At 35.9% G+C, this 25,699-nt stretch overlaps 3 protein-coding genes across 5 annotated transcripts; 2 read left to right on the top strand and 1 right to left on the bottom strand.

Moving 5' to 3' along the window:
* Positions 1–115: 115 nt before the first annotated feature.
* On the top strand, positions 116–5,488 carry LOC141899536 (clarin-1-like). The gene is made up of 3 exons (XM_074785905.1): positions 116–783; positions 2,444–2,629; positions 3,879–5,488. Exons 1-3 carry the CDS (start codon positions 513–515, stop codon positions 4,145–4,147), a joined length of 726 nt encoding a protein of 241 aa, XP_074642006.1. The 5' UTR covers positions 116–512; the 3' UTR covers positions 4,148–5,488.
* Positions 5,489–8,320: 2,832 nt separating this feature from the next.
* LOC141898262 (M-phase inducer phosphatase 1-like) lies at positions 8,321–19,874 on the bottom strand. The gene is made up of 14 exons (XM_074784091.1): positions 19,609–19,874; positions 18,293–18,414; positions 18,120–18,165; positions 11,338–11,392; positions 11,065–11,226; positions 10,782–10,925; positions 10,185–10,460; positions 9,878–10,075; positions 9,673–9,739; positions 9,522–9,559; positions 9,343–9,405; positions 9,161–9,259; positions 8,889–9,022; positions 8,321–8,681 (listed from the first exon to the last, which is right to left on the bottom strand). The coding sequence occupies exons 1-14, from the start codon at positions 19,788–19,790 to the stop codon at positions 8,423–8,425; spliced, it is 1,845 nt and encodes a 614-aa protein (XP_074640192.1). The 5' UTR covers positions 19,791–19,874; the 3' UTR covers positions 8,321–8,422.
* Positions 19,875–21,626: 1,752 nt separating this feature from the next.
* On the top strand, positions 21,627–24,870 carry LOC141899996 (uncharacterized). Of its 3 annotated transcripts, none has more exons than XM_074786680.1 (8): positions 21,627–21,797; positions 22,255–22,365; positions 22,812–22,937; positions 23,010–23,186; positions 23,509–23,634; positions 23,821–23,961; positions 24,050–24,158; positions 24,328–24,870. In XM_074786680.1, exons 1-8 carry the CDS (start codon positions 21,700–21,702, stop codon positions 24,409–24,411), a joined length of 972 nt encoding a protein of 323 aa, XP_074642781.1. In that variant the 5' UTR covers positions 21,627–21,699; the 3' UTR covers positions 24,412–24,870. The 3 variants fall into 3 exon arrangements, with proteins under 3 accessions (XP_074642781.1, XP_074642780.1, XP_074642782.1); XM_074786679.1 differs by having other exon boundaries at positions 23,007–23,186; XM_074786681.1 differs by lacking the exon at positions 21,627–21,797 and adding an exon at positions 21,896–21,970 and having other exon boundaries at positions 23,007–23,186.
* The last annotated feature ends 829 nt before the right edge of the window (positions 24,871–25,699 follow it).

The raw sequence follows: 25,699 nt of genomic DNA, 5'->3' as shown, positions 1-25,699 counted from the left end.
CTTTGTCCTGTTGCGAAAATATTAGGTTTTTAGATATGATTTGTCCATCAAACCTAACATATGCAACCGGATATTGATAAGAAAATTAATCCAGTTATTATCTTCGATTTATCATGAATGAACTCTACTTATAGCTACATTTTAGACAATTTAGTGTAACTCCTTTTTTCGATAATTACATCAATCGTCGGTACACCTCAACTTGACAGGTGCTGTAAACAACAGGGAGGAAAGTCATGGAAAGTTGAATTCATCGCGGATTTCATCGAAAATTAACTCGAATTTCACCCAAATTCATCTTAGAACTATGCACTTCGTAATTCCTGGTGTCTTAGGATTTCTGTGCAATTGTTTTTCGTATGGGAAAGATTTAAGATTTTGATTTTCACTGGATCGGATTCGGAGTCTGCTTTGATTGACTGCTGTGCTGAGGGGAGTGAGTAGTTGCTTTTCCATCCAGATTTTTCAACTTTTGTTGGTTGTACCAAGCCCATTATACCATCGGTATCGACATGGACAAACGAAAAAGATGCTGTATTTTCATCGTATTCGTAATCGCCGTGTTAGCCGCTGGGTTGATAATCGCGGCGCTGGCGACGACCTTCTGGATCGAGGCTTACCCGTACCGTAACATCAACGAAACCATCAAATTAGAGGCGGTGAAAGTCTCGGGAAAATACGACAAAGATAAATTTCAAGGCACGATGCATTTCGGGTTGTTTTACGGCAAAAAACAGTTGAACTACGGCTTCGGATCGGAGGGAAGAGAGAAAGAAATGTGGAGTAAGTATAGACCTGAGATCTAAGTAAGGGTTACTGGCGCTCTCCTGCCGTGTGAAAGCCCGACTTGAGCCGCCTTTCATTTAAAAGTACAGGTGACCCGATACACTTAAGAGCGGTCACTTATTACGCTTTCATTCTTATAAGAATAATTCTTCTTACTCAATTCGAACAGCTGCGTGTTTGCGGGTTGAAAATGTTTGTGGTCTTAGCACAAAGACAACCGACCAGTTACGAGTCGCTGAAATTCAAGACAGAATCGCGACTTATGAAAACTCGACAGGTGCTTCACAATATAATGTTGTATTCTTTTAATGAATTTTGCATGAGTTCACAATATATCACCTCACTTCGCATTGAATTCCATTCAGTTGCAACAGAATATTAGAACTCTCCTGTTATTTCACAGCCCGTTGATACCTAACATATGGTAGCGTTTATGCTTTTGAACATGTTTAAAAGGAGGATGTAAAAATCTGATTGTTGATCTAAAAACTGATGATCCACCCATTTAGTAATTAATCATGGAAGTTGCTGGATATCAATATATAGGATCAAATTCTCATATCATGTGTTACATTTAATCCAATACTCCCTATTTATTATGGTAATCATTCTAGTCCGCAAGTGGTGGAAATGGCTTCTACGTTTTAGATTCTAGTCCCTGAATTGGTCACAGTTTTATCTTATACACATCAACATATTTCTGTGTTCATATTTCTCAAGGTATCATTTTTAGCCCTAGGTTCATCTGGAATGGGATTAAACCTGATCATCATTAATCCGATTATTGTGTAACAGAACCAATCCAATTCAGCTTTGAACCTTTAAATGATTATGGTAAACAAAGCACCACAGCTGCATCGTATTCATATGATTAATACTGCAGATCTGTAAATGTGTGTTGCAGGCCTATTTTAAATGGGTATTGATTATTTTTTTGGCCCGCGCCTACGGTATATTTACCACATTCGTAATTATTGTTTTACCATTAATAATTCACTATATTCACGCATCGACTAGTCCTTCGCAGTCAGGTAGAAAATTTTAAAAAAATGAATAAACGGAATTTCAGCCCTTTTTGATTGACTACCTGGCTGGGAATTGTGGTAGAATAATATGTGATTGCTAGATTTGGCTTGGAACTAATTGATGACTAAGTGAATAGAAATCTGCAGTAAAAAGCTCATTTATAAAAGGTGTGGCCAGATTTACCCAATATCAGCGAAAATAATACATTGGTGAACGCAGCACCTGGAAGGGTTAAGCGGTGATGATGTCAGACGTAAAAACATTCCACAGGTAAAATGCCAGAGGTAAAATTATGGCGTTATTTCCTCTGGCGTTGTTACCTGGATTCCTTGCAACATCCTTCATTCAAACAATTTGAAACTAAGTTGAAAAAGATTGAAGCATGGCATGTAAACCTTAGGTTAAAATTGGTCATGGATCCATCCTATATGCAAAATGTACACCTAATCCCAGACAACCTCGTCAAAGAGTTTTCACAGTATTGGAAACATATTTTTCATTGCGTGTTTCGCTATCAAATATCAAAAGAACTACATGAATAATATATATGTATAACATAATTATAACGCAGCACTGTGAAATGCTACCCAATCATTCGTAATAATCAATACTCTCGTTTAATTAATTTCAGTTGCTGAGGGCATCCAAGAGTTCGGCTTGTTCGATTTCGGACTATGGGTATCGACGCTGATATTCGCGGCCCTCGCAATAGCCTGGGCGATCGTAGTAATGGCATTTACCATATTGAATCTCAATACGAGACCGATTGAAACGATTACGGGACCGATGGGGCTCTATATCTGGAATACACTGGCAGGTAAGAGTTGCCACGTTACTGAGTAATGATAATAGTGAACCGTATTGATTTCTTATGTATATGCATATAGGCATCTATTGTACTTCAACGTGCGCAACCTTTGAATGGAAATCGTCGTTGTCAAACATGTGAAAGTAGATTTTTTTCTATTTGAAATTCATGACTACAGACTGCAGACTTGACAGTTTTTAATAGGCATGATGGAAAAGCCATTAAGTTTCTCAAGTGATCAATTCTTGATGCAATGTGTTCACAATAAAACTAAACCTCGACTGTTGTAAACTACTTAAGGAAAGTGAATGGAAATGTTTCTACCTGATGAGAGGGTATAATATTCATGTGCACCTGTTCATAATTGACAAATTCCACCTGATGATGTGTATATTTTGAAGATATGCACATGGAAACAGTGAAATTATGTCGGGCGTAAGAGTTATCGGCATCTGTCATTATCAAACAATGACAATATCTAACTGATATGTGGGCGGACCAGTGAGCGTTCTAGACATTTACCCAGAATCATACAAAAATAGATTTTATACGTAAATGAACGGTCTTGACATTTGCAAATTGTCAGCATTTTGTGATAGTTTGCTAGAATGCTCACAATCCAATTCATATAAACATAGTATCGTAATACTATTCCAATCTAGATATAAACTATGACAAATTTCCATGATTTGAAACATATGACTAATTACGATACCATATAAGTCTCACAGATTTGATAGGAATTAGGCTTGATTACTACCACCCTCTGGGATAGCTATAGGCGTTTAGGAACTCATAGTACTCGGATCAAATGATCAATAACCTAATACTATATCAGCTAGATATCTACACCCTAACACCTTGTTTATGCTAAGAATTATTTAGTTTTTGTAGTTGATCAATCTTTGTCAATTACTGAACTCAATTAATGACAATTATTTTCAATTTTGCCGTTAGCGCGGCCATTTATGCTTCCATGCCCATAGTAATATGAAAAAAGATGTTGTGCATTTTCCACCTGAAGACTCAGGGAATTTGACAAATTTTACAAAAACCTGGAGAAATCAGGGAATTTGGATGATGCTTTTCAATGAAACATGAATGAATTGTAACATTTTAAACTTAGAAATTTCTTTGATTCACTCGTTATCACGTGGAAAAATCAGGGGTTTTTTAAATGGGTGGAAAGTGGCCAACCTGATAAAGAAACCTGTGAATCTGTGGTCGGATTTTCACTTATCGATATTTCTATTTTCAGGTATTTGCAGTTTGATATCGGTAATCCTGTTCGTCGTGATGAACGAGAAGTACATCAAAGTGAACGTGTTGACGCAGGCAGAGAAAGACAACTACTGGGTATCCACCGATCGAACGTATTTGAGCTATTCGTTCTGGTTTATGGTTTGTTCGATTCCGTGTTTTTTCCTGAATCTCGGATTTGTTTACGCGTCCGGAACGCGTCTGCGACCGATCAAGTATAATTCGTCGATGAATAAAGCTCCGATGGACGGTGTCATGATGTATTGATGGGGTTTAAATTGAATAAACGGTATTATATGTGAAAAATCAAACAACTGCTGTTTAAACGTGGTTGTGACCTATATCGCTTATCAAACGAAACCTTCTTCCCGATATCATTTTCGAAATTGGACGAAATCAAACTTTTCTAATATTGATAAATTTCTCCCAACGCGGAGTTATTTTTGTATCTATTTGTGTGATTAGTTGTATAGCTGAATTGTAACGCGTACCGGTATATATTTAACGGTTATTGTTAATATCAAGGCGACAAAATTGAAATATTTCGGGTCAATCATGTGGCAATTCACGACTGAAAATTTTTAAAACAAATACTTCACTATGCCATCAAAGTTTTAAGCGATAGTTTTATTGTGCTTTTATGCATTTCTCTCATATGTTTTTGTATTGTCTTATTATTTGTTCTAACTCTTGTTGAGAGGTGTACATACAATTTTGTACTGTGATGTATTAATGAAAACAATGGAATGTTCTTATGTCACAAACCTTTTATGAATATATGTAGGCCTAGTATGTTTCATTTAGAGTAGTTTTGCACCTACACTATATTCAACCACTTTATTAGATATTTGGATCATCTTAAGGAGTGGTGTCAATTTAATTTTGGGGAATAGGCCATCTGATACATCACTATGGAAGATTCACTAAATTTTGTGGTGAAAATCAAAAGAATATTGTTAAGGATAATGGGCTGTAATTTGGATCAGTTTTGTCTGTTACTGTTAAGAAGAGTAGTCATTTCCTTCTCATTCTTAACTTTATTTACGAAATCTCAAAAGGAATCAACCAACATATGCCCAATGTTGTGGGGTGTGGCAATAAATCATTCGAGCATTTATGAAATGTTGCTATTTATGGTAAACAGTTTGTGTCATTTTTTAGGGGAAAGCTGGTAAATTTGCCACTGGGATAAATCAGCATATGTTTTTGAGAGGATTATGCAGAAATGTGTTACCCTGGTATACATGTAAAAAAAGTAGATCGATGTCTGTATGTAATATGTATTGGATAAAATATGTGAGAAATTCTTTTTGCGTCTGTCATCAATCTCAATACGATGATCATGTTGTTAACATATCATTAAAAAAACTTGTAATATCATCGTCGTTTTTCATTGCAATTGCTTCCAAAATTTAGTGCGTTAACAGGCACTAGTGATATCTCAAATCCATCCAATGTTATTCTCTTTTTTCAGTTAACAACACGGAGGTAACTGTCACTTCCAGTATTCATCAAATTATGTATACAAATCTGGAATTTGCATACGTTTTATATTGTATCGTAATATGTATTACATTCACATTCCAACAACTTATACAAATTGATCCATCCGATAATAAAACTGCTATTTTATACTATAAAAGGTAATCATTTTTGAGGGTTTTTAATTCTGCTTTGAGGTTTTAGACAACTTGATCACTTTCTCGAAGAGAGATCAGCAATCAGAGATTGTGAGGATCATTTGTTTTCACTTGTATCGACAGTGGAGCTGGGACATCATTTAAGAGGTGCTGACCATCTTGCAACTAATATCCGGACTTCTGAGATGACAATGCTGCTGAGGCCAGGTAGTTGAAATAGTGAATTAGTGTCGCCTTATCTCTCCATATTCTAATAGTAGCAATAATATGCACTCTCTTCATCATACCAAAAACTTTGGTTAGGGATGAAAATTAAAGATCCAAATGAACACATGCTTGTAGGTAAAACAGTCACAATGAACTAGACACACTTATATTGCAGATAGTTTTCGATTTATTTCAGATAAATAAATATATCATGAATGAAGTGATGACAATGATAGTTAAAATCGCTCCTGAATTAGGACGAAGAAGTACTATTTGATATTAAAATTGATGAAAATCAAATTATTAAAACCGAACTTTACAGATCTTACCACCGTTATTCCTAGTAAACAATACCATAAGAAGTAATACTAATTACATACAAAATGAAACAAATATCTTATATCAAGTCCCTGAGAATAAAATATTCGTAGATTTCTCGATAAAATCATGTACCATACTGAATTATACCAAACCACTGCAGAATTTCACTGGGGGACTCGCTAGATACAATACGCCCAGTATAACTGACTTTCCAACATGCTTTTAATGCTTATAAATCCTTCTCCTAAATAAAAACCTAAAATTGTTATTATCGTCGTTTGTTCTAGTTTCTTTTTATAGAAAAAACTCTTCACTTATCAAAAAATGTAATCGAATGTCTGTGTGTAGTACTCAATTACCGTTCTGTAACTAAGATACAGTAAAAACCTAATGCTACTTAAATTGTGAGCTTCTATCATTCATGCAAATATATAGTTGAAAACACAAAATGCATAAAAAATTACAAATACATTCAGAAAATCCTCGTGGACCTTAAGATATAAGACGATCCGAAAAATATTCTGAATCAAATAATTCGTGAACGCATGGATCGAGGATCAGTTTCACAAAACAAGAAGTCCTGTCATCGATTTGATTGCGTGTGTGAAGCTTGATCCACGGACGCCAAGGTTACACACGTTGATAAATACTAATTACCTAATACAATACATACACTATATTCAAACCCTATTTTACAGACTACATTTCAAAAATTCACACTCAAAGTAAATACAAAAAAAATCACGCAGCAATATTTCCACACTTACCACACATAACTACTTCTTTATAAATATTTTCATGCTTGAGGTTTACTTATTTCGTACTTTTATACTTTCCAAGCCGTTAATTCCTTCAAAAAATAAATTAACCTACATCCTAACATCTACATATTGTAATTAATAAATGCGTGAATCTCTTATTTGGCAGCTCGCAAGGCATCCTAACCACCTTTTTGAGGATATATCAATCTATTCTGACTTGACTAGGGCTTCAGCGCCTTGAACTCAAATATGGTAAGTTCAACATCTTTTTTAAATATTTTTTTTTCAACATTTTTTAACTATATAAATTAAGTGCGTTCAAAGATATTAATAATTTAGTATACACCAAATGTACACTAGAAAATTCCTATATTATTATGACGATAAACTGGAAACAATAATTCTCCTTCAGTTCAAATCTTTTCAAAGCAAATGCAGCATTTCTTGATTAAAATGTACAAGACTACTCAATTCAACGAATTAATTTGAGAAACTTTTCAAAGGAAAATCATTCTCACAAGAATAATGATACTAACCTAACCGAAACCTACTTTACATATATTGAATTGGTATAATACACACGTACATTTCTTCTAGTACGTAAAACTCATAATTCATACTTCATATACCGGCTACGTATAAGATGGAAACCTTTGTTCTATAAAATATTCTCACATAACATTGTCAATGTGACAAAACGGTCTTCTTTTTATTCATCAATTACCTAGTTTCTATACGTTTAAAAAAGCTTTGAAATCACCAACTTAAATCTACCTAAAATCTAACAATCAATGATTCACATCAACCTCGAGATCAAATAGCCATCTGCTCCTAAAAACTAATAAAATCAAGAGTCATCCATTTATCAGCATGAAAAGAATATTTCAAATACTTCCCATTGTGCCTGTTAATAAATGGATAACCCTAACACGGAAATACTGTTCATGACTGAGACAAGTTTTTGATCTGATTGAATATAGTCAGCTGATGATGGAGGTAAAAACATGAAATGTAATCGTAAATATGTTCAAATTCTATATAATTTTTCACTAATTCGGCTTTTTAACAGCACGGAAAAGTTCTTCTGACAAACAACTGCGTATAGCACTCCAATTTCAGATGTTTGGGATAATTCAGCCGAATTAGCGCAAAAAATGTGCGAAAAAACACTAAATTTGATTGTTATCGTAACGTGACAGCGAACGCGAATTACTCGGTAGAAATTCTTAAGACAATTATGACAATGTCAAACGAACTACGAGAAATCTAAGCACGATCGCACAAAAAACCAACAATAACAGCATATCTACGATTACGTTACATAGTTCTAAATATGGTAGGATTTTGAGGATTTTCAGAATATGAAGGCGTATGAATTTATATTTCTGCCGGGTCGAAACAACGACCCATAAATAATAAATTATATTAATAATTCGTTATGTACACAATAATAATATTAATAGATTTGTACAAGATAACAATTAAAGCCTGTGTAACAGACTTCATTTGTAACAATAAAATAATTTGCACATTTCAACGTTTCGATAGCAACTAAGTCCCTCTCTTTGTCTACGCTATTATCATTTATCGTAATTGACTATGTTCTCCTTTCGTTAATATTTTCGACCGGTTTTAAATCGGTTGCTCTTCTCGCCATTCCACGATTTCGATTTCGCGCGGAAATGCTTAAGATCCTGCGTGTAATCTTCGTGTAACATCGGCGTGTACGCTTGAGGTTCGCACAAGTCGCGCAGATGAGTCTGATTGTAGAAAGCCTTGTATCCGCCTTCCAAGAGATAAATCTCCGGGTAATAGAGCGCCGGGTAGTCAGCTGCGTTCACTGTACGATCTTCTCCTCTCAAATAACGCGATCTAAAAATTGACACAAAATCTCACAACTGAAAATTCCACTAACTTCAAATTTCCTGAATAACTGGGATACTAAAATTCTGAGACGGCCAAAGAAATACTTTCAAAGGGAAGACAATTTCCATCATGGAAAGTAGTTGGGAGGATTCTATCAAAAATTCCTAGGAAAACCTAAACATAAGTTACAAACAGCTCTCTTGATATGCTTACAGTTTTGGTCCTCGTTCCGAAGAAAATTCACAGTGGAATATGATGACCAATCGTTTGTTTTTGTCTGTGACTGTTTTTCGATTTTCGAGGTATTCTCTTTTGATATCCTCACGAGAATATAAATTCTTAGCACCCTAAAATTCAAACATTAAGAAAAGGTTTTGAAAAGGTCATCTCAATAGATAGGAAAAAATTTACGGTTCAGGACAACAAATTTTGAAAGAGAAATGTTCATAACAGGAGACATCAAAGAAGTCTGATTGTCTTCTTACCTTGATATGTCCACCATTAAACTCGTATGGATAGCGACAGTCAGCTATGTGAAACTGCTCTACAATATCACCATATTTACCATCAACTAAATCAGCCAACTGTAAAAGTACAAAATATTGGTTCAGGAACCTGAAATTTTTGTAAACATTCTTTCCCCACAGATCAATGGTTAAATACATACTGTGTCTGGTGTGATGTATTTCAAGTCGGAATGATTTCCACGTACATGCGGAAGACAGTAAGCCTATAAAATACAAGAAATATGCAAACATCAAATAAATGGTTTTTGATCAGTTCAAAATTTGCAGTTTTTACTATGACTCTAACTGACAAACACAGCAGAATTATGAGAATACCTACCCTACTGCAATCACCAATCAAGTTCGAATCTATAGCACCTAAAACAAACACAAATTCACAAATCTATGAACCATCTATCGGATTACATTTTATACAGTTTTCAGTACGGCCGATTTGGTAAAATCTTCAAAAAGATTTGGACTTAACCTACCTCTGCTTAGAGCTGATTTGATGACGAGTTCATTGTCTGTATTGCACCGTTCAACTTTAGCAGCCAACTAGAAATAAAAGAACATAAAACTATAACACTACGCATACATGGAATGAACCGCACCAGAACGCTTTTATCTCACCATTTATTACAACTTCAATTAATATTCCATCAGAAAATTTGCTATATCGCGAGAAATACTTACACTTCGAGGACTTATATTGCTTTCGGCTTCATCAGTCAAATTTGGTACGCTTTTCCTACGTTTAGATAGCACAGGAGTGAGATCATCACGCGGCGGGTCCGGACGTTTGAAAGATGGCCGCCCTCTTTCGTACGCCTGCTCCAAATTCAAGCGAGGAGCACTCGGCGATCGGAACAGTCCACGCGGTAAAACGCGTTTCTGAAATGAGAGAAATTACCAGTTCAATTAAGTAACGAATGAAGTCAAACGTTGAAACAAGTCCGACAAACACGAACAGAATCCGATTCAAACGGAAAAGACTTATTACCTTCCAAGGCGGGGAGATATTTTCTCTGTTGTCATGAGATTTCTTAGCCTCGGCGAAGCTACACGTCGACGAAAGAATCGGAGCTTTAATGAGATCTTTTAAACCGGAGACTTTGTTGACGTCGTCCATTTCGTCGATATCGTCCATCATTTCTAGAAAGCCGTCGTCCTCGTCGACGCTGATGTTCGAATCCGATGACATCAGCGTTTTTAACGGAATTCTCTTTTTCTTCATGATTTGCGGGCTAGCGCACAGAGGTTTCTCATCGGGCGAGAACTATTAAATAGAAACACAAATCGTGGTCATATATTCAACATATTACACACCATAGATGCATTTTCACCTTATTTCAAGTCAATCCTAACTTCATTTCAAGTTGATGGTTAATCATGGTTTTTCTATATGTCTCTCAAGGATTAAAAAACTCTGATCAAAATTAAGTTCAGTATACACGGAAGTTTTATTTCAGAATTTCCTATTGAGATTTCTATCATTTTGAGCACCTGTGTGTGAAAACACAAGGCAAGAGGAATGCAAACATACTGAATCCATTTCTTCTTATTCATGAACTAAAATATGGTTTCTTTGAGGACTTACGAGACAAGTTGGAGGTAGCTGATTGCCACGTTTTTCTTTATTGAGAGGTGAATAACTGAAAGGTGAACAGGTATCATCGTTGAAATGTTTCTTATTGCTACGAGGGGGCATACCAACTGGTGCTGTAAAGTGGAAATCTTCATCCTTCAGAAAAAAAAGAAAACAAGAAATGATTATCAGCATTCTTAGAGCAAGTAATGAAACCACGAAATCCTAAAATTCTTAAAATTCATTTCTATTCCTTACAAAACTATAGTAGAAGAAAACTAAAATGAATGGATACCTTGCAGGAATGACTGTCCCCGAGACCGCTGTCATGAGAGCTCTCATCGTGGAAAACAAAACTACCGCTAGTGTACTTTGCATGAGGACTCGGAAATTTAGGACTAAGAGGCACAGTACCCATCCTTTGAGCGTCCTCAAATAATGATAGAGGACTGTAAAACTGTAAGAGAGAAGAAGAAATTAAATTGATATCATACGGCGATAAGAAATTATTCATACTTCAGTTAAAATGAAGTATGATATCAAATGTACTCAAATTTCATGTACTTACCCCATTTTGTGGCATCGATTGAATTTTCCTAAGTAGAGTTGTCGGTTTCGGTCGACTGGAATAGAAAACATCCGTTAAGAAACTCGTCTCAAAAATTGCAACAAAAATATACTTTCAACTTTCAACGCAAAACCGCCAGTACCTGATTAAAGATACGTTTTGTTTAAATACGGAGCACAGAACTTTACAATAACACTCGGACATAGTCGGATATTCTAAGTGTTCAGGTTGAAACCTATCCATAGACTGAATGTAATCCAAACTAGAGATGCGCGTATATATACTATCACTGAGTGGACATCGTGTCAGATAGCTTGGTTATGAATTCTCATCAACATAAAAACAGTTGTTGTAGAAACATGGCAAAGTACTGATCTGTGTTCAGCGCTGAGTTTGTCACTTGTTCTGAGGAAAACAATCGAACTGACCTCTATGTATTGCATGGATGTTTTCCACAGTCCTGACTAATTGTCATATACATAGAATTGTTAATTGTCAAGTGTAAGAATCTAATTGGGGTTGATATATGGTCATATATACAATAGACTCATCAACACCTTTACAATAGAGATAGCTGCACATTGGCTTTAATCCTATTTGCCACAGAATTGCAAGAGAAATTTGAAAGGTTCTTTATTTTAGAAACTTGTTTTTTAATTGGGAAGTTGTAAAACATTATATTACTTGAGTTGAAAGAATAAACCATTAATAGTAGAGAAAACACAAAATACTTGTATCTCGTTAAAAATAAGTTATTCGACAGTTTAAAGAACAAACCATTAACTATGGCGATAACATGCAATATTGAGGATAGCTTTTAAAAAAATTGCACAAAACTAGAAACAGTTTAGAATGTTGGAAGGATATTTTGTTGATTTTTGCCAACAAACTCAACTTGATTCAATAAACAAAATCATACTTCTACACGCTGACAACTGACCGCTTAATTGATGAGTATTGTTTCAGTTATAATCTCATTAAACCAGAGTCAGACAAACCACATGCAGTTTGGGAACTCTAGTCAGACAAGTGACAATTAGCTGATACTGATTAGGCTAATCCGTGATAATCTACTGATTAGGACAATGGGAAGTAGATAATCTATAATCAAAGATGACTGATGTTTACTAAATCTTCAATTATGATGAATATTTTTGACAGACATCAAATTTTCAAATAGCCTATATATGTGTGGCATATGGTGCTATTTCATAAACCAGTATCCTGCTGGGTAGTGTCTAGGCAAAGACAATGGCAGTTTCCCAAACATGTCTGAATACGGGTGGGTAGGCTATCACTAACGGGCAAGGCATCTGTAAACACATCACAGGGGTGACAAATACAACATTTCTAACTGAAAATTGTTGTCAGGGAAAAGTCCATGCTTTGAATTGAAAGCTGGTTTGGAAGCGAGCCACTCCTTTATGATAAAAGTACAACGGGCATGAAATAATGAACACGCATGCTACAAAGATCATCACATACAAGGCTAACTATACTAAAAACATACTAAAAACATGCGAAAATGAAATAATCAAACTAAATAAGAATTACAACAAATGCACGCAAATAAACAACTAAATAACATTCAAGCGAATATACAAAGCTCAATTATTTCTACCTCTTTCGGACACTTAGACCAAGTCTATTCTGATGAAGGAGGATTTTTTTGCCTAAAGTTGCACTTCTAAAATTTCAATAGAATAACACTGCGTGATTAGACATTCATTGAAAAAACCTCGACAACTGAAGAATGAAAGCCTTTTTTTCATGAATTACATGCATGCACCTGATCGGATAGAAAAAAGTTCACGAACACTTGTTTCACGATCGGTTTAGAATACACCTGACCCCCCTGAAATATCGTTATTATAGCCAATTTAGAAATGCAGTGGCACTCAATCGAACACAAAACCAATAGGTCGAGTTGCAAACGAAAGAATGATAAAATCAAATAGAATAGAACCGGGAGTCGCGCAGAGGGTCAATGACACAGATTGATACAAAGTTGTTTTCGGCGCCAAGTTTGAATTATGGAATATTGTGCGACGTTTCCGTTACTAAGAGGAAATATAGGGCGCACAATCGTGAATGGATTTTCATTTGTCCGGTATAATTTTTTTTTTGATAAACCCAACAGATGGTTTGTGTGTGGGGTATAAACTATTGGTTAGAATCCGAAATCCGTAGCACATTTTTAAGGCTGAATATACAGGATCGATCTAATTGATACCGAACTGCGAAATCAGTTTTCAATATTCATCTTCAGGAATACTGCCAGACATCACATTATATCTCACATTGTCATTGTCAAGATCATTGATATTTCAGATAATTGAAAATAAAACTAAAATTTGACGCCCAAATTGAGGACCAGTGTTCATCATATTTGAAGGAATTAACTCATAACATAACAATAAGGTCTTGGGTCTAATTTGGTGTTTAGCAGTATAATATACCCTTAACACAAGCAAATGGAGGTTAGGAGATTAAAAGGTGAAAGTGTTAACCTGTCTACTAAGACACATACTTGTAATTTTAGTATAGGGATTTATTGTATCTCTCTTTTGACAAGTTAAGTCTATGCCAAATTCGTCCCCCAAAACTGCCTGAAGCTTATTATTAGCTGATAGCTAATCAAACACATTGCATTGTCTATAGTGAAAAGCCTTATATGGACATAAAATCTCAGACAATCTTTGCTACCTTTTGCCTGGATGATATTATTATTGCTCAACACACATTTCGAATCTAAGCCCAGGGCGCATGAGTATTTGGCGACTCTCAGAGAGGAAGTTGACATTGAGAGAATTCATGCTCTGATTACCGACACATTACTCCACATGAGGTCTCTGTCAGTCAGTTGCATCATTTGAAAACGTATCGAAAATTCGAAAAATGCATCGACTAACAGCAGTCTATGACAGTGCTCTACGAATTAAGGCAGAAAATCATAAGTTAAAAATTGCGATGTATAAAAACAAGTATGCAAGAGATGTGAGCGCTTTTCGGACAAAGAAATCGCTTTGATGCCTTCCTTCACTACGCTGCGTGATTTGAATATATTCATGAACACGGCACAACAGTTTTATTACCATAATATTATCGAAAATTGATATAATGGCTCGGAAAGAACCAGTTTTCTGTGTGGTTTCTAATCGAACTCTTTCTACGGGCGCGTATCATAGAACACTCAGTCAGTGTTGTTACTAGGCGTACTTGTCCATATTTGAACCTCTATCCCGGCACAATTAACTGTGAATTCTAGAGTGGCTTTATTGCATTCAATTCATCAGTGTCTACTTCTGAGCCCTCAATACTCAGTAGGCATGTTTGTATAAACGTGTACTATCCCAAATTTTCAACGCCTTTTTCAAATCGACAGGTATATTATATCCGAATGTATGGATATAAAATCATTATTTACATCGAACGAAAAATTTCATTCTTTGTGAATGATTTTAAAAACGCAACCATCCTAGTTCTTTCACAAAATATTCTTAGCTAGAAAAATTAGGATATGAAATATTATCTGAGTAGGATAACTTTGCCAAACTATAAATTTTAAGTTCTATACAAATAGATGCTCATAAATTATGAAAGGAGGGGATTACCCTGGGTCCTTATTTTTCTGTCTGATGCACGCTCGAAATTACTATTTTAATCTCAATTTCAGGATATGGGTTTTCGAATTCAACAGTCAAATATACCCTGGAGTCGTTCTTATACCAAACTGAGTATGACCCGTTAATGAGATAGGTCCTGGCTAGGTTCGATCCACAAGGGGGAAGAGACTCATTTAGATGAGAAAGTTCAATTGTGCGACGATCAAGGCCAACCAGGTCAATGGCTGGTCACCGGGGTCAAAAAGATGGCCAAGTGAGGAGGTATCATTCTTGTCGCGTTGAAAGAATCAATTATTGCAAAGAATACTATAAAAGACTAGCTCCCTGTGGCACGGTAGACACCCTGGCTAAATTCACCATCATCGAGAACAGATCAATTTCACAGCATTCAACAGAGAACAATTACTCACTAATTATTGTATGAACAATTAAAACCAAGAAGGCATAAGGCACATTAGCGAGCCATCTGCTTCATAATTACAGACCGGAGACATTCACGGTTGGTTCGCTAGACAGTTAGACATCAATAATTCAACAGGCAAAATCTAACAGAAAATTGAGTATAAACATATATACATAGATAGAGCCATGAATTTATCATTCTCTATGACACTCATCAGATTGTCCTTGTTTACGTAGATGATAAACTAATAAAATTTATCTAATCATTTTGTAAATATTTGCAACTCTGGTCTTGAGAAAAGAATTAGCTATAGAGGACATGCTCAAATGCTCCGTGAATTCAGGCAGGTTTTTATTCCGTCGGGATGAGATTTAAAAATATTTCAAACCCACAATGAGAAATTTCGATGAGTTATGCCTCGACGTAAATGAAACATATTCTATGAATCGAATTCAAGTAGTCGACCTTTTTGACTCGTCGTGAATACGCGCGTCGTATGACGAATACTAAACGCGTACGAAAAATGTGCGTGCTTCAAAAAAAAACTGCTCCCCATCGGGCCATCCTTTAAACGAAATAAACAAAGAATTGGGCTCGTATTTGTATTTGGTGGCACTAGTAATAACTCTCTTGAACAATAATAATACATGCATGTGCGTGCAAGCTGCGATCGCCCAAATAACTTCGCAATCTGTCATTTCGACCCTCGCCACAAAGTGCACATTTCTAGTCAATATCGAGAGGGAAAAAATCATAAATTCTGTAAATATTCTCCGATCGAAATTTTATTCTTAATTCTGTATAATGTTCATGGATTCCTTTATTGTAAAAATCTATTCTTATTTCTCAAATTTAGTCAGATTCAAATTTGTCTGAATTTACCGGAGACTAATGGTGTCATGGAATTGGAATAGGGCCTGCCAAATGTTTTACTAGACAGAGAATAAAATATTTTGAAAAAACTTCCCACTGATTTGATCATCACCCAAAGTGGCCACGGTGGTGATCTAGCATTTTTTGAAAAATCCAATTCATTTCCATTTGATCCTAATTCATCAACCCCAAAGTGTTGTTATTATGCCAGATTTCTATTATAATATCGCCCGAGCTATAGGCTGGTTCTAGAATCAACCAGCTGCCCTCAGTCAGGAAGCTCACTATTCATAGCTAAACTAAGGGCACCCATAGGCATTTAGAATTACATCACAGAGCAGATGTACGAGATGAATACTGAATCACTAAATATCACACTGGCAAAAACCGGTGTTTGTATTCATCACCTTTTTCCTGATCACAGGCCTAGCTCGACCACAAGTGTGTATATCCCATGCTAGGTAAAACAATCCAACTCAAATATTCAGCCAATTTTCACCAATTTCGAGCTATTTTCACCTCTGAGTCTCACTCTTCAAGCATCAATCTTTTCATGTAACAATTTTATAGTGATTTACACCAAATCCTCTCCATACTCGAGATCAAAGAATATTTCTGAGGGAACTAACATTTGGAATCCTCTTGACCCAAACAGAATGCCATCAATCACCAAATATTGAGAGTTTCAACAAACTCTAGGATGAGAGTTTTAAAGTACCGGGCCATTTAGACCTGGTAGTTTAATAACTTAAGTCAACATGACTCAGTCAATAACTATTAAATAAGTATTTCATCATTGATTAAGCTTTGTATTCTACTCAGTTTGAAGATAAATGCAAATCTTTTATCTTAACGACTTCTTTAATATAATAATAAGGGCTTATATTGAGATCTGAGACATTTATCAAAGAGAAGAAAGATTAAATGTAGCCATTTGTAGATCATTAATCAAATAATGAGAATCATTTCCATTTACAATCTAAATTTGAATACGTGCATTCAATGTCTACGATGCATGAGCCAAAGTATTCTTTCCAATTTCCATATATCTAACAGCCATTTCCTCTATTTCTAAAAAGCCCGGGTGATATCAATCCGAGATATCAATTTCTGAGATATCAATTTTTCCATATTCTTATACGACACGATCGTTAAATGCCAATTACGAGGAATTCAAATTCGCTTGAATTCGAACAGAAGTAAAAGAATGATCGATAGGAATTTCGTCGAGTCAATGTCAAATTAATGCCCGTTTGAAACATCTGCCGACGCTGAACGCAACGACGTGCCTCCGATCGTAAAAACCCAGTGACCTGATCTCGTACACGAGCGCAGCTGCCATCCTATTTACGAATTCCCCGAGCCCGAAGACAAAACCGCGCGACTATGCCGTAATGTGCCATGTTTGAATGCCATCAGTGAACTTCTGATGACCATTGTTAGCGCGGGCACGCCGCTCAACTCACGACCATTGTTTTCATCGCGATACTGACGTGTGCATCTGCCGGGGCACGGCTAGTGTTTCTAAGGTTACGATGAACTTTGTTATGGAAATGACGACGTTCGTTCGTTCGCAGTAAAACCGCGGGACGTTTGAACGCGCTATACTTACAAATACGGCCCACGTGTTCTTGATTTCGAATCGAGTGGCGCATTATGCGAATGCGCCGCGATCAAGCGTTTTAGAATTTTTCAAACTTTTATTCAACTAAACCTGTTCAGAATGAAATCCCATAGGCTCGGCTCACGCGGCGTTTCAATTCTATTACTATACTATATCCCTTATAGTGCACTTCATTTCTAAAAACCTCTCTAGCGGAATTCATCTCACAAAAGACCGTATTTCATAGAATAGGTTTGATTTTCATCGATACACTTACTTTTTCTCCGTAGACCTCGGGAATTTTAGAATAAAAGGCGATCCATCTGATAATAGAATCGAAAATGATAAATTTAATTCAAACGACGAAGAAATGTAACAGAATTCAGAAATTCGTTAATTTTAATCAGGCTTTTTAAAGTCAAAATTGAATACTATTCCATCGAAACTTACCAACTTCATCAAGCGATGGCATTTTCTTTCCATCGCTCCACGACAGTCTAGGCCTGCAACTACTAGAGGGAGTAGGAGATCCCAAACTCATCGACAGCTTCCTTTTCGGAGTATCGATCAGACTGAAAGAGAATACCACATATTATTTGTCGAATATCAGATTAGTTTACAACCCAAATACAGACTATGTATCATATCTATTTTTCATTACATACCTACAAAACTCGAACATATTAACCATATTATTGAATTCCAGACTAAGAGGAACGGGCATTATGAACAAAATAATTATTATTCCTGAATATTTCTGCGCGCGTGCGTAGCAAGATGTTAGCTATCTCGAAACAGCTTCGACTAATGATAGTTCAACATAATCGTAATTATCATAAATATATATATCAACTGCGTCAGTACTTGTCAAAAACTGACATCCGCGTAATCCGACAACAATCTAGCTGATCGGGCATCGGCTTAAGATTATAATTCAGTACTGGTTTTCTTCATGACCGAACTAATCCGCTGCAAAGCTCTGAATGAATTCGACTTCGACTGATCACCAGTACTGTATCATACTTAAATGAGTCTTGTTATTAATTAATCAATCAATCAGGCAATTAACGAGTAGATTGTTGATCAGTGATCCAAACTATCAAGTTTATAGTGGAGCATTCTTTGGAGCACATGGCCAGTATTTATTTATTCAATGAGTTTGATGACTAATTAACAAGTATCTTAACTATTGTATTCGAATAATGGTTGTTTATGGTAGGTTTGTTGGTTCAGTAATAAAAAATCTCACTCCTCAAGGCGGTAGGGTGGTAGACACAATCTCAACCCCTGGGGCCTATAGTTTGATATATTAATGATAATGATTAATAGATTAGATAAAATCAAGTTCACAGGCTTTTAAAAGGCCTACTAAATTCTATTGTTAATTGCGCAAATTTAAATATGCAGATATATGGCCACAAAAATAACCTTCAAATTTTACCTTTTTTTTTAAGCTATTTCAATTTCATTGATACAACCGTCTTTCATGCCTAAACTTTCCTCAGGAATGGAAACAAGTATTTTGCTCTCAGTAGCTTCTAATAATAATAATGGGAGTTATCATTTTCAATGTTCTACTTTCATTCTGGACCCTAATCTTAACTCATACTTGTTCACTAAGAGGGTTAGGGCCTAACTCATAAATCGATTTAGGATAAGCTGAATAAATATAAGAATTTTATCAGATATTATATCGATTTAAGAATTAGGCGTGAAACAGATGCCCAGATCTGTGGAACTGGATCCAGGCTACTAACCTCTCTGACTCTGAGCTGGTGTTGAGCTGACCGAGCGTCATCGCCAAATTTGTCATCGGGGAAAATACGGTTCCGGGCGACGAACCGACAGAAGATGCTGGTGACATCATACCGGTACTGTTACTGCGACCGAATGCAGACAACATTTGAGATGAAATCTTATGTTTCTTACAATCTGTAAAATCTGCCATTCTTTTTCTCGAAATTCACACGCGATAAAATTATGAATTTAAAAACACTAAGTATCTCTGGCGCATTCCAACAAGACAAATATCACTCCGTATATGAAACTGTTACTAATGAACCGTGGCTGTAGGTGATTATGCCCTTTTCCGCAACAGTAGTTTCAGTTGACAATTCGGAGTAGAATTTTCATTGATACAACTAGTTGACAGTGCACTTGCTTCTGAACTGGAACTAATCCTGCGAGTTGATGAAGCGCTGCAATAAACAGATAAGTAAGATAATAATGTAATTATTGCAGAAATAGAGATTAAGGTGCATCATTTGAATCCTCTTGAATCATTCAGCCTAAACCATTCATAAACTGATAATCCTACACTTAGAATGGTACAGGTAAGCAAATAGCCTATGTGTAGAAACAGTGGATGCTGGATTTATTTAGCCTTAGAAAAACTAGGTCAGTTCCAACACGTATCTGCACTGTTGTATCTGATTTGCAGACCACAGCCTGTTTTGACAATGATAAGAACAGGACTGTCACAACATCTACTGCAGGCTGCTCAGTATCAGCAGCAATGCTAACATTGTAACAAGGCTGATGGTGATGTTGTCGTTGATGAAGAATAAAATCTAGCCTGGCTATGGCTTTGACTTAAAAAACCCATAACTTCTCAATATATATGATGAACATTAAGCGCACTACGTCAGTATTTTTCAGACCGAAAGAAAATATAGATTATAATCATCAGGAACTATTTTGATGCTCGGCAAATTTTTTACAAATAAAAATAACAACGAACCCGGAAGTATGAGAACAGCTTGGTCTTGGTTGGTTTTCGATGTTGTTGGTCGGGTTTACGCCGCTATAAACTCTATCTATATGCTCGCTATAACCCGGTATACGACGGCTACTCGATATCTTGATCACCGTCGTTCATTTGACACCCATGAACAAACAGGGCGTAGTAAAATCGTCGGACAATTCGTGTATTTCCAGCCTCATTCATGCAGTCAGAGCCGCTCTGTTTGAAAAATCACAAATTTCCTGCCAATCACTAGTGAGCATGCGCAACACTGATCTCTTTGAGGCTCCTTACGCCGTCCGTACACGGGACAAAAAAATTAATATTAGATATGAGATATTAAAATCCTATCCATTTTGACAACATTGATATTAACAATTGTGATTTTACATGTCCACCCTAGTTTTTTTATTTCTGTTTTTTGGAGGGTGTGTGATTTCTTTTGAATTTTTTTGAATTTTTTTCATCCCTAATTCCAAAATTATCAAGGATTCAAGGGTCTTTAGAAATCTTGCCTCTGACCAAAATGCCATTAATCATCTACACAGACATTAGAACGGTGTAATAAAGCTGATTTGATAGAAAATTAAAAACTCGAATAGGGTGTAGGAGGCCTACAGACAGTTGAAAATATAAACAATTTTTTTCATTTAAATATTTCAACTAAATGGAGAATCAAATATCAAAATTGGCAAAAGACCCCTATAGTTTAAAGGAAAAAATAATTTTTCGCTTTAATCTAAATTCACCCCATTGTTCGCCTCTGCGACCTAGATGTGATGTAAACAGCTGATCGCTCAGCTGTGACAAGACAATGGAATCCTCCAGACTCCGCTCTCTCTCAGACTCACATTTGACAGTTTCTGTCAAAAACAATAGGTCACAAAATTACTAATAAAATTTTGGTCACCGGTGCGAAACACAATCAAAAACGATTCACAATGTATAGTTATAATAATTGACCACTTCTTAATTAGTTTATTCCCTGGTTTGTACTCGGCGCTAAAACACTGTACGCATGCGCGTACTGAAGAAAGTCGCGGCGCCGCGGGAAAACTTGTTTTAGCTCTTAGACTGATTAATCAACGATTAAACCCCTAATTTGTATCGAACAATGATTGGCGATCACGAAACAAGGTCTTTCGGTGGCCGGTCATTCAAAAACAAATCACAAAGGTCGGATGATGATCTGCTCGCTTCTCCTCCGGCGAGGTTAGTAACTTTTTCTTTCTCTACCCTGCTTTGTGTTCATGTCTAAAAAAATTAAATTAATTTATTGCTGACTTAAATAACGCGTGGCTGTCTTGTATGTTATGATATCGATTTAGTTAGTGTTATTTGGCTTAAACTGAGGAATACAGGAAGGCCTATTAAGGCTGCACAGGGTTAGTCAAGCTTGTTAAACTACGATCCTGTCAGGTGACAATTTAGTCAAGTCATAGACATTTATTATACGAACAAACTGGACCGGTTGACTTTCACATTTGGATATTTTCACAAACCAAAAGCCCTATGTGATGTAAAACTCCCAATGGTTACTAACTAGCTGTTGTATGCAAATATGAAGGAGACTACAAAGCAACCTAGTGGCAGTAGTATGGTAATTCTGCTTTTTGATATTTTGTCTGTACCAGTATGTTAATTATCTTGGCTTTTATAATTTTTAAAGGCATTCAGAAAAGTACAATTGCAATGACGAAGTAGGTCCGTTTAGAAGTCCGCTGAGGGAAGAAAATATGAATCCATCGCAAGAAGAAAGGCGAGTTCGCAGAGAACAGCAGTAAGTTTATATTCTATCCAAACAATATCCTGGTTCCTGTTCACGACATTTTGAGTGATCCGTTTGAAATGGTGAAAGTTTATAGCCTGCCACTAGGTTATGGTTTAGGCATAAGAGACTTAAAAGGATTTGGTACCGGTATCCTTTGAATTGGACAGTTGATATTAACCACCCATGAGTAATTGGGTCCCTGGCCTGATAGACAACCCCTCAGACCTGAGTAGGTTTAACTACGTTCATTTAACTTAAGAATTCACTCTAACTCACAGTGGAGCTGTGTTCTGTGAGATCAAGTTCACGTGGATATTGAAAATAGAAAAAAAAAACTCATTGAAATCATAAATGATTTTAGTAATCATGGGAGAGATTGACATTTATTGCAACATGAACATTTTAAAACATGTCACCATCGTCAAGAGATGCCTAACAAAACTCCTTTATTGCAGATGTAGACGCAGAAATCCTAACAGACGATTTAGTGCCAAGCGAAATAATAATCAAACGAGTCAGAAGAACAAAGAGGAAGACATTCAATTTACGGAGAAAGAATTTCCTCCATTAAATGTCAAAAGGTAAATAAAGATTGCTGAGAAATAGAAGTCGATGTTCTATGATTATCATGTGGATGCTTTTCTTTTTAGCAGTGACGACACAAAGTCTGTTGAAATGAGTGACTCGACGACTGTTGAGGAAGAGAATGTAAAGTCACCTAATTGGGCTGAGCAGGTAGAGGAATGTGAGAGGAAATTGAAGGAAACTGTCTCAAGGAGAAGATTACGTCTTTCTGAATCTAGTGCTTGCAGTGGCCAATCAGAAGTCAGGTGTGTTAATTTCTGACCGCTAAGCTTCCGGCATTGATGACTATAGTGTTTGTTTATCAACAGGGTGGCCACTGACCTGGAAAACTCAGGGAATCTGAAAAATCTAGACAAAAACAGGGAAACTCTGGGAATTTGTCAAATTATCGATACATGATTTATTGAAGAATCAATTGTGACATTTCAAACCTTCATTGATTCACCAGGGAATTTTTGTGTAACCTGAAAAAATCAGGGAAAACTCAGAGGATTTGTAAATGGGCAGAAATCGGCCACTCTGATCAAGGTGACTTGGATTTATTTATGGACTCAATTTTGTTTTCAGTACATCAATGAATACAGATTGTACGGAGATTGAAGGAGATGAAGCTGTTCTCGCGAGACGACAAAAACAGATCGACTATGGAAAGAATACCGAAGATTACCACAGATATGTTGAAGTAGTGAAGAAGTATGTGTAAATCTGTAGTTTATATTCTGTTTTAGATGATACAACAGTTTTGGGTATAAGAAAAATTGAAAATTTTGTGAACTGAAAAAATATTGAAAAAGTCTTGACTGAAACTTGAACTATTTGCTTGTTGTTTTCTCAGCATCATAGAAAATATTTCAAGTGCGTTTTCTTTTTAATTTTCAGGGATGAACGCAAAAAGTGCATGCCCAAGACACCATGTAAATATCAAAAATATAGTCGAAGAGGATGGGATGGACTTGTGCGTTCATGGAAAAAGAAAATACACATGTGGGAATCAGTCGCTGAAAAAAAGGAACCAAAATTGTAAGAGAAAAAGTTATTTCTGAAACAAACTGACAGCAATTATTTCGAAAATTAATAGATTTATGAATGAGTTCGATGATATATTCAGGCGTACTGAAGATCTTTTTGGAGAAAATGGAGCTAGTTCGAAAAGAGATTGTCCATCATCTGGTGACTGTAGCGCTGGTGATACACAAAGTCAGGATTCAGGTTGCATGGTACGTTTAACACTATTGATACAGGTTTACTTGTTTCTATACAGAGGGAGACATCATTACAGCAAACTTCAGGAGAGTGCCATAGACATTTCTACACCAAATTCAAAACTGTTATGTTTTACGTGCCATTTTTGTCATGAATTATTTTTTGGTTCTTATTGTTTTGTAGGTAAATGATATATGCAGTCCAGATGTAGAACAGTCGAAGAAGTTCTTCGATGATTCACTTGATTTAGGGAATGAATCGCCATAGACACCAGAGATTATATCAAACAGTGCAATTCTCGGTCGGTCGCCCTTTTCTGTGCTCTCATATCTCGAACCATAGAATTGATTAGACTTGTGATTTCGGAAAAGCTTTTGTATTTTGTTCTGGTTTAAAACTTCTAATTTATTCAAGGAGCCAATTGTTTGAAATTTGTTTATAGTCTAGGAAACTATAAAATGCATTTAATCGGTTTTATTCTTTTCATCGAAGCGCATAAAGAGATTGTGCGTTGTTTAAAAGAGGCAAGTTCTGTTAGATGTTGCCACCTGGTGTCAAGAACTGACACTAAAGTAATATATACATATATATGCCTATATATATATGATTGATTAGTTTTTGTTACCTCATCTATGGCAAGTGAATTATCATTATCCTATTATATAGTTATTGTAAATAGATTAAAATGTAGAAACATGCTGTTCTACAGAGATGTATATTTGTATCTATCTGGACAGTTTTGCTATGTATTTTCTATGGATTACTGTAAATAAAAAAAATGTATAATTATCTTTAATAGAACAATTTTGTCTGTGACTTTTTGCATTTTAACTGGAATATGATCAGAAGTGGATGAAATTTTAGCCACGCATGGATGCTCCGCGACATTACTTCATACTAATACAACCCCTACCTGTGTGTTGGAAGACCTAATGCCATTTGAGTATATTTCTCATATTTTCGAAATGAAATGTTTCCACTGACAATTCCCCTCTGACCATTAGCTAATCATCCTTGGGAGAAAAAGGAGTGGAACTGAATGAACCGAACATTTTTTCAGCTTTCCTGATGTATAAAAGATACCATGGAATAAGGTGATTCGTTCTATAAAAAGAATTTTCTTGATTGCTTTGAAACAAACAGTGCATGAGAGAATTCTCATAACCGATAGCTTACATCCTATTTTTGTTGTCTAAACTGCATTTCTTTGTGTGCTTCATTTTATATTTAGAAAATTCTCTTCCAATAACGATGGATCACTTCATTACAACAACCCTGTTGGGATGATGGAAATAAGTTGAGATCTGTAGCCATATCCTCCATGAGTTAGTTCAGATAAATACAGTGGAACCTCCGAGTCTGTTAAAGATGAAACACAAACCCAGTTTAATACACAACTATTTCACTTAAGCCCACAACATTCGTTTTAACGAGGTTCCACTGTATTCATTATAACGAGGTTCCACTGTAATCATTAGATACCACAACTCCTTAGGTACCATTTCACATGAATGAATCTCCACCATTTTCAAGGACAGGATAAGAGAAGGAACGA

Source organism: Tubulanus polymorphus, chromosome 2 (genome assembly GCF_964204645.1).
Source record: "Tubulanus polymorphus chromosome 2, tnTubPoly1.2, whole genome shotgun sequence".
In the NCBI taxonomy this organism is placed as follows: Eukaryota; Metazoa; Nemertea; class Palaeonemertea; order Tubulaniformes; family Tubulanidae; genus Tubulanus; species Tubulanus polymorphus.
Note: the sequence above shows the minus strand (reverse complement) of the source record. Positions and strands in the feature narration are given on the sequence as shown.